Source organism: Salvelinus fontinalis, chromosome 14, assembly GCF_029448725.1.
Source record: "Salvelinus fontinalis isolate EN_2023a chromosome 14, ASM2944872v1, whole genome shotgun sequence".
In the NCBI taxonomy this organism is placed as follows: domain Eukaryota; kingdom Metazoa; phylum Chordata; class Actinopteri; order Salmoniformes; family Salmonidae; genus Salvelinus; species Salvelinus fontinalis.
Genome location: NC_074678.1, coordinates 44,298,026 through 44,310,821, shown reverse-complemented (window position 1 = coordinate 44,310,821; position 12,796 = coordinate 44,298,026). Strand labels below are relative to the sequence as shown.

Sequence of the window (12,796 nt, the reverse complement as noted above, 5' to 3'; positions counted from 1 at the left end):
TTGTAGCGTCATACCCAAGAAGACCTGATACTGTAATCGCTGCCAAAGGTGCTTCAACAAAGTACTGAGTAAAGGGTCTGAATACTTATGTAAATGTGACATTTCAGTTTAAATTTTTTATAAATTTGCAAAAATGTATATGAGCTGTTTTTGCTTTGTTATTATGGGGTATTGTGTGTAGATTGATGAGGACAAAGAAAGAGTTAATACATTTTAGAATACATGCCAGGCGGTATCTGAAAAAGCCCCCAAAAATTGACAAAGACTCCAGCCACCTGAGACATGCACTGTTTTCAATGCTGCCGTCCAACAAGCAGTACCAGTGCATTGAGGCTCAGACAAAGAGACTCTTAAACAGCTTCTATCCTCTGGCCATAAGACTAACAACTACTTCTCTCCCTCTCCCACAGACTATCCACACTGACTATATGCCCATTTACAAGTTTCTACCCACTCAGACACAACCTACGCTGCTGCTAAAATTATTGATTATATGTCTTACTCCATTACACTACTGTCCATTGATTATTGATTGCCATTACATTGGTATTGATTTATTTATCCTGCTACTGGTCACTATAACTTCTGTTTACATGTATATACAGTACCAGTAAAATGTTTGGACACTCAATTTTTTTATTTATTTTTTAAATCACCTTTATTTAACCAGGTAGGCCAGTTGAGAACAATTTCTCATTTACAACTGCGACTTGGCCAAGATAAAGCAAAGCAGTGCGACACAAACAACAACAACACAGAGTTACACATGGGATAAACAAACGTACAGTCAATACAATAGAAAAATCTATATACAGTGTGTGCAAATGTAGTAAGATTAGGGAGGTAGGGCAATAAATAGGCCATAGTGGCGACTACTTACAATTTAGCAATTAACACTGGACTGATAGATGTGCAGAAGATGAATGTGCAAGTAGAGATACAGGAGTACAAAGGAGCAAATAAATAAATAACAATATGGGGATGAGGTAGTTGGGTGGGCTATTGACAGATTGGCTGTGTACAGGTGCATTGATCAGTAAACTGCTCTGACAGCTGATGCTTAAAGTTAGTGAGGGAGATATAAGACTCCAGCTTCAGTGTTTTCTTTTTTTTTTCAATTTGTTCCAGTCAATGGCAGCAGAGAACTGGAAGGAAAGGCGGCCAAATGATGAGTTGGCTTTGGGGATGACCAGTGAAATATACCTGCTGGAGCGAGTGCTACGGGTGGGTGCTGCTATGGTGACCAGTGAGCTGAGATAAGGCGTGGCTTTACCTAGCAAAGACTTATAGATTACCTATTCGTTTGGCGACGAATATGAAGCGAGGGCCAGCCAACGAGAGCATACAGGTCGCAGTGGTGGGTAGGGAGTTTTTCCTAGCCACCGTGCTTCTATACCGTGCTTCTACACCTGCATTGCTTGCTATTTGGGGTTTTAGGCTGGGTTTCTGTACAGCACTTTGTGACATCAGCTGATGTAAGAAGGGCTTTATAAATACATTTGATTGATTGATTTGATAGTATATGGGGCTTTGGTGACAAAACGGATAGACTACATCCAATTTTCTGAGTAGAGTGTTGGAGGCTATTTTGTAAATGACATCGCCGAAGTCAAGGATCAGTAGGATAGTCAGCTTTACGAAGGTATGTTTGGCAGCATGAGTGAAGGATGCTTTGTTGTGAAATAGGAAGCCGATTCTAGATTTAATTTTAGATTGGAGATGCTTAATGTGAGTCTGGAAGGAGAGTTTACAGTCTAACCAGACACCTAGGTATTTGTAGTTGTCCACGTATTCTAAGTCAGAACCGTCCAGAGTAGTGATGCTAGGCGGGCGGGCGGGTGCGGGCAACGATCGGTTGAAGAGCATGCATTTAGTTTTACTTGCATTTAAGAGCAGTTGGATGCCACAGAAGGAGTGTTGTATGGCATTGAAGCTCGTCTGGAGGTTTGTTAACACTGTGTCCAAAGAAGGGCCAGAAGTATACAGACACAACTACTCATTCAAGGATTTTTCTTAATTTTTTACTATTTTTTTTAATTGTAGAATAATAGTGAAGGCATCAAAACTATGAAATAACACATATGGAACCATGTAGTAACCAAAACATTTTTAAACAAATAAATATATATTTTTGATTTTAGATTCTTCAAAGTAGCCACCCTTTGCCTTGATGGCAGCTTTGCACACTCTTGGCATTGTCTCAATCAGCTTCACCTTGAATGCTTTTTCAACAGTCTTGAAGGAGTTTGCACATATGCTTAGCACTTGTTGGCTGCTTTTCCTTCACTCTGTGGTCAAACAGAGTGATCTGATGCACCACTCCATTACTCTCCTTCTTGGTCAAATAGCCCTTACACAGTCTGGAGGTGTGTTGGGTCATTGTCCTGTTGAAAACAAATGGTAATCCCACTAAGCACAAACCAGATGGGATGGAATATCATTGCAGAATGCTGTGGTAGCCATACTGGTTAAGTGTGCCTTGAAATCTAAATAAATAACTGACAGTGTCACCAGAAAAGCACTTCCACACCATCACACATCCTCCTCCATGCTTCACGGCTGGAACCACACATGCGGAGATCATCCGTTCACCTACTCTGCGTCTCACAAAGACACAGCGGTTGGACCCAAAAATCTCAAATTTGGACTCATCAGACCAAAGAACAGATTTCCACTGGTCTAATGTCCATTGCTCGTATTTCTTGGCCCAAGCAAGTCTCTTCTTATTGGTGTCCTTTACTAGTGTGTTTCTTTACAGCAATTCAACCCTAAAGGCCTGATGAATGAATTCTTTTCTGAACAGCTGATGTGAGATGTGTCTGTTACTTGAACTCTGTGAAGCATTTATTTGGGCTGCAATCTGAGGTGTGGTTAACTCTAAGGAACTAATCCTCTGCAGCAGAGGTAATTCTGGGTCTTCGTTTCCTGTGGCGGTCCTCATGAGAGCCAGTTTCATCATAGCACCTGATGGGTTTTGCGACTGCACTTGAAGAAACGTTCTATGGTCTTGAAATTTTCCGGATTGACTGACCTTCATGTCTTAAAGTAATGATGGACTGTTGTTTCTCTTTGCTTATTTGAGCTTTTGTTGCCATAATATGGATTTATCCCTATTTGGTAAAATACCATCTTCTGTATACCACCCCTACCTTGTCACCAGGATTAGGGAGAAACGGATGACTAAATCCGTTACATGTATGGGATTATAAAAAAACTGTAACTGTAATCTGTTACCATCAAAAATATTGTAATCAGATTACAGATACTTTTTTAAAAAACTAGATGATTACTTCGAGGATTACTTTTAAATTCAGAAAGGATGTTAGCGGGGGAAAAATCTGACACTTCTATTTTTTCAATGCATTCAAATCAGCATTGAAAGAATGTGCACTTTTAAATGTGTTCAACGTGAGCGAGACTGACCACAAGTCAGAGACCACTATGATGACACACCAAATGTGTTTGATGGATCGCGGGAAAAGAGCAGGAATAGGCTTTTGTAGGCTACAGTCCAAGCTATATCTTCCAATGATGTGACTGCTGTCGGCATCCAAAGATTATCCAACTTGAATACATGCTTGGAGGTAGGGATGACAGCAGTGGTGTTGTCTACAGCGATATGGATTTCACTTATTATTGATATCTACAAAGCGCATTGATGTGAATAACACTGCGGCTCTCTCGTTTAGCTAATTGCAGTTTACGGATTGTGGTTGTTGTAGATGGCTGTTCGCAAATCTAAATGTGTATTTGAATCGAAAAATGGTTGAATTCAAGAAGTTTAAGCTGCCTATCAATCATTGTTTTTTAAACCATTGGACAGCCAGTGAAAAATGCGCTCTTGCAACAGCTGCATAGTGCGGATCCGAGCCTATGGAATAAAAGTGAGGCCTTTATTGGTTAATCTAATTAATGCGGATTAAAAAATAAACCCATAGGCATAATGGATACATGCTCAATCTCGAACACTTTTGATAGACTTAAAGGCGCAATCTGTAGTTGCTACATCCATTTTTGAACTTATCAAATATATCTTATATATATATATACACTGCTCAAAAAAATAAAGGGAACACTTAAACAACACAATGTAACTCCAAGTCAATCACACTTCTGTGAAATCAAACTGTCCACTTAGGAAGCAACACTGATTGACAATAAATTTCACATGCTGTTGTGCAAATGGAATAGACAAAAGGTGGAAATTATAGGCAATTAGCAAGACACCCCCAATAAAGGAATGGTTCTGCAGGTGATGACCACAGACCACTTCTCAGTTCCTATGCTTCCTGGCTGATGTTTTGGTCACTTTTGAATGCTGGCGGTGCTTTCACTCTAGTGGTAGCATGAGACGGAGTCTACAACCCACACAAGTGGCTCAGGTAGTGCAGTTCATCCAGGATGGCACATCAATGCGAGCTGTGGCAAAAAGGTTTGCTGTGTCTGTCAGCGTAGTGTCCAGAGCATGGAGGGGCTACCAGGAGACAGGCCAGTACATCAGGAGACGTGGAGGAGGCCGTAGGAGGGCAACAACCCAGCAGCAGGACCGCTACCTCCGCCTTTGTGCAAGGAGGTGCACTGCCAGAGCCCTGCAAAATGACCTCCAGCAGGCCACAAATGTGCATGTGTCAGCATATGGTCTCACAAGGGGTCTGGGGATCTCATCTCGGTACCTAATGGCAGTCAGGCTACCTCTGGCGAGCACATGGAGGGCTGTGCGGCCCCACAAAGAAATGCCACCCCACACCATGACTGACCCACCGCCAAACCGGTCATGCTGGAGGATGTTGCAGGCAGCAGAACGTTCTCCACGGCGTCTCCAGACTCTGTCACATCTGTCACATGTGCTCATGTGCTCAGTGTGAACCTGCTTTCATCTGTGAAGAGCACAGGGCGCCAGTGGCGAATTTGCCAATCTTGGTGTTCTCTGGCAAATGCCAAACGTCCTGCACGGTGTTGGGCTGTAAGCACAACCCCCACCTGTGGACGTCGGGCCCTCATACCACCCTCATGGAGTCTTTTCTGACCGTTTGAGCAGACACATGCACATTTGTGGCCTGCTGGAGGTCATTTTGCAGGGCTCTGGCAGTGCACCTCCTTGCACAAAGGCGGAGGTAGCGGTCCTGCTGCTGGGTTGTTGCCCTCCTACGGCCTCCTCCACGTCTCCTGATGTACTGGCCTGTCTCCTGGTAGCGCCTCCATGCTCTGGACACTACGCTGACAGACACAGCAAACCTTTTTGCCACAGCTCGCATTGTTGTGCCATCCTGGATGAACTGCACTACCTGAGCCACTTGTGTGGGTTGTAGACTCTGTCTCATGCTACCACTAGAGTGAAAGCACCGCCAGCATTCAAAAGTGACCAAAACATCAGCCAGGAAGTATAGGAACTGAGAAGTGGTCTGTGGTCACCACCTGCAGAACCATTCCTTTATTGGGGGTGTCTTGCTAATTGCCTATAATTTCCACCTTTTGTCAGCATGTGAAATTTATTGTCAATCAGTGTTGCTTCCTAAGTGGACAGTTTGATTTCACAGAAGTGTGATTGACTTGGAGTTACATTGTGTTGTTTAAGTGTTCCCTTTATTTTTTTGAGCAGTGTGTAACGGTCCTGACCTGTTTTATGTTGTTTTTGTATGTGTTTAGGTCAGGGCATGTGTTTTGGGTGGGCAGTCTATGTTATCTGTTTCTATGTTGGTTGTGGTTGCCTGGTATGGCTCTTAATTAGAGGCAGGTGTTTTGCGTTCTCCTCTAATTAAGAGTCATATTTAGGTAGGGTGTTCTCACTGTTTGTTTGTGGGTGATTGTCTCCTGTGTCGTCGAATGTATGTACCATACGGGACTGTTTGGCTGTTCGTTTATTTTGATGTCGTCTGTTTCCTGTCCGTGAGTTTACGTTTAGTTATGTAAGTTTATGTTCAGGTTTCGTCAACGTCGTTTTCTTGTTTTGTATATTTGAAAGTGTTTTGTTTTTTCGTGTTGCCATCATAGTTTTTTTTTTCAAATAAAAAGATGGCTTATTTCCCGAATGCTGCATTTTGGTCTGATGATCCTTCTCTCCTCTCCTCATCCGAGGAAGAGGAGAACGACAGCCCTTACACAGTGTATATATACACACACACACACAGTTGAAGTCGGAAGTTTACATACACCTTAGCCAAATACATTTAAACTCAGTTTTTCACAATTCCTGACATTTAATTTCAGTAAAAATTCCCTGTCTTAGGTCAGTTAGGATCACCACTTTATTTTAAGAATGTGAAATGTCAGAATAATAGAAGAGAGAATGATTTATTTCAGCTTTTATTTCTTTCATCACATTCCCTGTGGGTCAAAAGTTTACATACACTCAATTAGTATTTGGTAGCATTGCCTTTAAATTGTTTAACTTGGGTCAAATGTTTCGGGTAGCCTTCCACAAGCTTCCCACAATAAGTTGGGTGAATTTTGGCCCATTCCTCCTGACAGAGCTGGTGTAACTGAATCAGGCTTGTAGGCATCCTTGCTCGCACACGCTTTTTCAGTTCTGCCTAAACATTTTCTATAGGATTGAGGTCAAGGCTTTGTGATGGCCACTCCATTACCTTGACTTTGTTGTCCTTAAGCCATTTTGCCACAAAAAATGGCTTAAGGAAGTATGCTTGTGGTCATTGTCCATTTGGAAGACACATTTGCGTCCAAGCTTTAACTTCCTGACGGATGTCTTGAGATGTTGCTTCAATATATCCACATAATTTTCCTCACTCATGATGCCATCTACTTTGTGAAGTGCACCAGTCCCTCCTGCAGCAAAGCAACATGATGCTGCCACCCCGTGCTTCACTACTGGGATGGTGTTCTTCGGCTTGCAAGCCTCCCCCTTTTTCCTCCAAACATAACGATGGTCATTATGGCCAAACAGTTCTATTTTTCATTCATCAGACCAGAGGACATTTCTCCAAAAAGTACGATCTTTGTCCCCATGTGCAGTTGCAAACCGTAGTCTGGCTTTTTTATGGCGGTTTTGTAGCGGTGGCTTCTTCCTTGCTGAGCGGCCTTTCCGGTTATGGCGATTATAGGACTCATATTACTGCATATATAGATACTTTTGTACTTGTTTCCTCCAGCATCTTCACAAGGTCCTTTGCTGTTGTTCTGGGATTGATTTGCACTTTTCGCACCAAAGTACGTTCATCCCTAGGAGACAGAACGCATCCCCTTCCTGAGCGGTATGACGGATGTGTGGTCCGATGGTGTTTATACTTGCGTACTATTGTTTGTACAGATGAACGTGGTACCTTTAGGCATTTGGAAATTGCTCCCAAGGATGAAGCAGACTTGTGGAGGTCTACAATTTTTTTCTGAGGTCTTGGCTGATATCTTTTGATTTTCCCATGATGTCAAGCAAAGAGGTACTGTGTTTGAAGGTAGGCCTTGAAATACATCCACAGGTACACCTCCAATTGACTCAAATGATGTCAATTAGCCTATCAGAAGCTTCTAAAGCCATGGCATTATCTTGAATTTTACAAGCTGTTTAAAGGCACAGTCAATTTAGTGTATGCAAACTTCTGACCCACTGGAATTGTGATACAGTGAATTATAAGTGAAATAATCTGTCTCTAAACAATTGTTGGAAGAATTACTTGTGTCATGCACAAAGTAGATGTCCTAACCGACTTGCCAAAACTATAGTTTGTTAACAAGAAATTTGTGGAGTGTTTGAAAAATGAGTTTTAATGACTCCAACCTAAGTGTATGTAAACTTCTGACTTCAATTGTACATGTAATTAGAGGGTGAAACACAGAAAGTCCGGGTAGGTGTTAAATGAACTGTTCAGCAGTATTATCGCTTTGGGGTCGAAGCTGTTCAGGAGCCTTTTTGTCCCAGACTCGGCGCTCCGCTACCGTTTGCCGTATGGTAGCAGAGAGAACAGACTGACTTGCGTGGCTGGAGTCTTTGACAATTTTTAGGGCCTTCCTCTGACACCGCCTGGTATAGAGGTCCTGGATGGCTGGGAAATCGGCCCCAGTGATGTACTGGTTCGTACAGACTACCCTCTGTAGAGCCTTGCGGTCAGATGCCGAGCTCTCAATGGTGCAGCTGTAAAACTTTTTGAGGACTTGCAGGCCCATGCCAAATCTTTTCAGCCTCCCGAGGGGGTAGAGGCGTTGTCGTGTCCTCTTCATGACTGTGTTGGTGTGTTTGAAACCATGATAGGTCCTTAGTGATATGGACACCGAGAAACTTGAAGCTCTCAACCATCTCCACTACAGTCCCATCGATGTGACTGGGGTCGTGCTCGGCCCTACGTTTTCATGTATTCCACCATCAGCTCCTTTGTCTTGCTGATGTTGAGGGAGATGTTGTTGTCCTGGCACCACACTGCTTACCAAGAAGTCAGTGAATGTTCCTGAGTGGCCGAGTTACAGTTTTCACTTAAATTTGCTTGAAATTCTATGGCAAGACCTGAACATTGTTGTTTAGGAATGATTAACAATCAATTTGACAGAGCTTGAAGAATTTTAAAACGAATAATGGGCAAATGTTGCACAATCCAGGTGTGGAAAGCTCTTCGAGACTTACCCAGATAGACACACAGGTGTAATCTCTGCAAAAGGTGATTCTAACATGTATTGACTCAGAGGATTGAGTCTTTATCTAATCAAATTATATTACTGTTTTATTTTTCATTATTATTATTTTTTGTACAAATGTTAGTTTTTCTTCCTCTTTGACAGAGTATTTTGTGTAGCTCGTTGAGTCTGCGCTCCTCTCCATAACGATTTAATTAGCCTACATGTATTTTTTTTATATATATATCAACTGTTACTAATAATCCTCAGCAACAACCACACGGCCGTGGCAGCGTTTACAGAGGTAAGCAAATATAGGTCAACGAAACAATATAATTAAATTGAATAATAATGTAGGCTGTAACAACTGAAGGGAACTAACAGTAAATTGGCAGTTGAATATGTGTGGTTGTTAGGACTCCCTACGGTCGATACTGATTGTGGCTAATATTTACCTTGATAGAAATAGGAACCAGAGAAAGTCTGGGTAGCCTATAACTAAGACATTCGAGGGTGCCCATCCCTGCAAGTAAAAAGGCAGTACAATTTCAATTCTGCATAATGGCACAGCATTTCATAAACTTTACTGTTCATGAAATGCTGCCATTTGACTGGTTTCACATTCATCTCCAGGGATGACAAGGTAAAATAGATCTAAAACAATGTATATTTCCAATCCCCTTCTCCAAACGGATTACTCATTTACCTGGCTCTTATCAATAGCTCTCATTAAGTTGTAAATTACAGTGCATGGAGAACGGTGTTATTTCAATCTAAAAAAATAAAGTAGATGCTTTTTCCACTTGGAACCGGTAAGTTCGCTAGACCTTATTAATGTTTTCTTTGTGCGTAAAGGTGGTGGAATTAAAAGGGAATGAAGTCAAGGTCAGAATACGAAGTATCTGTAGACACACCTTCATTTATTAAATCTCCACCCCAAACGAATAGCGGTTGAATAGCATGCTATTCTCATGTTTAAGTTAAAGGTCAGAATACGCCTAGGGAGAGAGGTGCATGAAAAGGGAATTACGTTTCATTTACTTGCACTTAACTCGGGTCAGAATCAGCCCTGTGGTGAATAAACTTTGAAACTTGAAAATAAGAGTAGGTCACTCTTACCTTATAACATTGTATATGCCTTTACTGTGTCAATCAGTTAGTGAAAATAGTGTGACCTTGAATACACTGATAGTCATTATATATCATGTGTTTTTTATAAAGCTCATTCTAAAAACCACACTCTTAGTCCTAGTATCTTCTCCATTTGCTATTTTCTTCTTTCACCTCACTTTTTGGACAAGGTAAAAAATTACGTTATAGGGTATTTAGTGCAAAAACATTTGTCAAACAGAACTCAATGACTTGTTTTACTGTGCAAAAGCAATAGAACAGGGAAGAAAACAAGCCTCCATCCAAGATTTGCTATGACATCAAACCACAATGCACCGCAGTGTTTGCAGTTTACCCGCCTTCTCCATGGCAATGGGGCTAGTACGTCCCCTTATTCAAATAAAATACGTAAAAAACGTGATTTCTGTCCAATCTGCGCGCTCTGAAGTGACATAATGGAATTTACGAGGATAGAAAAGGTAGCGGCAGCATGCGAGCGCACACATTGGAACTTCTACCCCTCTAGTCGGGAGATTAACCATCGACTATTTCTTATCAATTGTTTATTAACGAGGAAAAACAAAAAACGACAACATTTTTGAGGCAAGAGGTGATTTATACCCTGATCTTGGAGAAGGGGTAGGGCAACTTTAAAAGAGCATTTGATTTAATGTTATGCAAATTACGCATCGTTTTCTCTTCAGCAACTGAGAGGTTATGGGAACCCCTCTTTCTGTCGTAAGGCTCTGCTGACTTTTTAGAGCTGCTGTCATCTAAGAATTTGTCTTTTACCAAAATATGATGAAGAATGACATTCATTTAAACCTTGTAGATGCCACTAATCTAAAGCCCCATCTCCGCGACGCCGAGAGCATTCTCAACTCCCCGGACCTTGGGCTGCTGAAACTGGCTTCCCCGGAGCTGGAGAGACTCCTCATTCAGTCCAACGGAATGGTCGTAACAACACCGACCTCTCAGTTCCTCTACCCCAAGTCAGTAACTGACGAACAGGAGTTTGCCGAGGGATTCGTCAAGGCTCTGGAGGACTTACACAAACAGAACCAGCTGAACGGGGGGACTTGCGCTCAAACGAACAGTCTCGACCTAAGTACCAACGTGGCTCCTGTCACTGTACACATGGACTTACCCGTCTATACGAACTTGAACAGTTATGGTAATGGACCTTTGGGCACCACTGTCAATTACTCCACAGACACTGTACCCTTCCCACCTCCTCCCTCTCACCATTTAGGTGGCACACAGCAGCAACAAGCACATTCCCGGTTGCAATCCTTGAAGGATGAGCCGCAGACGGTCCCTGACTTGCACAGCTTCGGCGACAGTCCACAACTGTCGCCTATCAACATGGACACACAGGAGCGCATTAAAGCCGAGAGGAAAAAGCTGCGGAATAGAATTGCTGCGTCCAAGTGCCGAAAGAGGAAACTGGAGAGGATATCCAGACTCGAAGACAAAGTCAATAACCTAAAAACTCAAAACACTGACCTGGCCTCAACGGCAAGTGTACTCCGGGATCAAGTGGCTCAGCTAAAACAAAATGTTTTGAATCATGTGAACAGCGGATGCCAATTGTTGCCACATCAAGTTCAAGTGTACTAATCGCAGGACGACATTGGTCAACCAGCATAAATAAGCTCAATATCTGTTCTCTTGTTGGCTCTCAAATATCTCAATTATGCACGTAGAGCCATCGACTTTACAGACTAAAAGGACTTCACTAATGTACATTTTCTGTTTACACATTCTTTCTCATGGGTGTAAGACTGGATCAAACCAGTTCATCATTATTGTATTACTATATCATAGCCTTATACTGAATAAATAAATATTTGCATGTTTATTGACAAACTCGAATGTTACCTAAGAGGGTGTCATTGGGTGCACGTTATTTCTTACCCCTTTTAACGTTTACAAGCAAGCACTTGTACATTTTATATTCAATGCTCCAGTGTCTTATTTCAGTGTTATCTTAATGTGAAACTGTTGTCACCTTTTTGTTGCACTGAATATTTCCCTTCACATTCCTATTTTACTTGGATTCCGTTATCAAATAAACCTTGCTTGATAATACACGGCACATGTTTGTGCTGTCTGTTGGTTCAGTTTTCTGATTAATTTAGAAGCAACAAAACAAGATCCTACACACCAATGTCTTCACAAGCGACAGTAAGCCTTTATACTAGTTGCGTTTTCACAATAGGCTAAATGATTGGGTGGGGCACACAAGGATATTGCTCAATACATATTTGGAAAGTCCAATAAATTATAACTTGGGTCCAACCCAGCATTACAATTTATTTCATATAAATACACTTTTTTTGTACAATATGCCCATGGGACACTTCCACTTATTTATGTGAATTTTAAAAGTTAGCAAATTGGCCAACTTTATTAGGCCTAAATTGACTCCTAACTCTGGCATCACGTCCGGAGAATGGAGTCCATCGTGGCATTGTAGCATTTAGCATATTGAATACAAACGTATCCATTCCTCGCAGGAAGTCCGTTTGCTGTGATATGTCAGTGAATTGTGTATCAACATGGTGTGTTGTGCCCTCTGCTGGTGTAATACGATAAGCCTATTGCAGAAATTAGACTCCTGTGCTGTAGATGAGTTCATGTATTGATTGAGTATACGAAATGTCATCTAATTAGTTGTATCAACACAATTTCTTTGTTCGATTGAGTGCCGGCTATGCTGGTAGGTCTACATATGATCATTTAGTCCAAAACAAAAATGAAGATTACTTTTAGTTACTTTATACAGTATGAAACTGTTTGCATAGGACCAAGTTGTGGGAGCACAGTTGATCTATTGGTGTTGTTTTTGTAAATCAAACCTGTAATAATGCTTCATGGATAATTTTATGACAAGGTATAAACCTTGTATAAACACCTTAGTGTAGACAGCCAGACACCTATGAAACAGATGGTCCAAGCTTGCTTTGAATGCAGCCTCAGAGACCACTCTATAGATACCGTAGCGTAGACACCTATGAGACAGTGAATAACAAATGGTCCCAGCCTGCTTTGAATTTGCAGCATCAGTACCAGGGCTATAAAATATGTGATGTTGCAGGGGCTGGCAGGCTCCTGGAAGCAATGTTGC

General features: G+C 41.7%; 1 protein-coding gene across 1 annotated transcript; it reads left to right on the top strand.

Moving 5' to 3' along the window:
• Window positions 1-10,145: 10,145 nt before the first annotated feature.
• On the top strand, window positions 10,146-11,764 carry LOC129810947 (transcription factor JunD-like). The gene has a single exon (XM_055861968.1). The coding sequence runs from the start codon at window positions 10,465-10,467 to the stop codon at window positions 11,284-11,286; it is 822 nt and encodes a 273-aa protein (XP_055717943.1). The 5' UTR covers window positions 10,146-10,464; the 3' UTR covers window positions 11,287-11,764.
• Window positions 11,765-12,796: the final 1,032 nt, after the last annotated feature.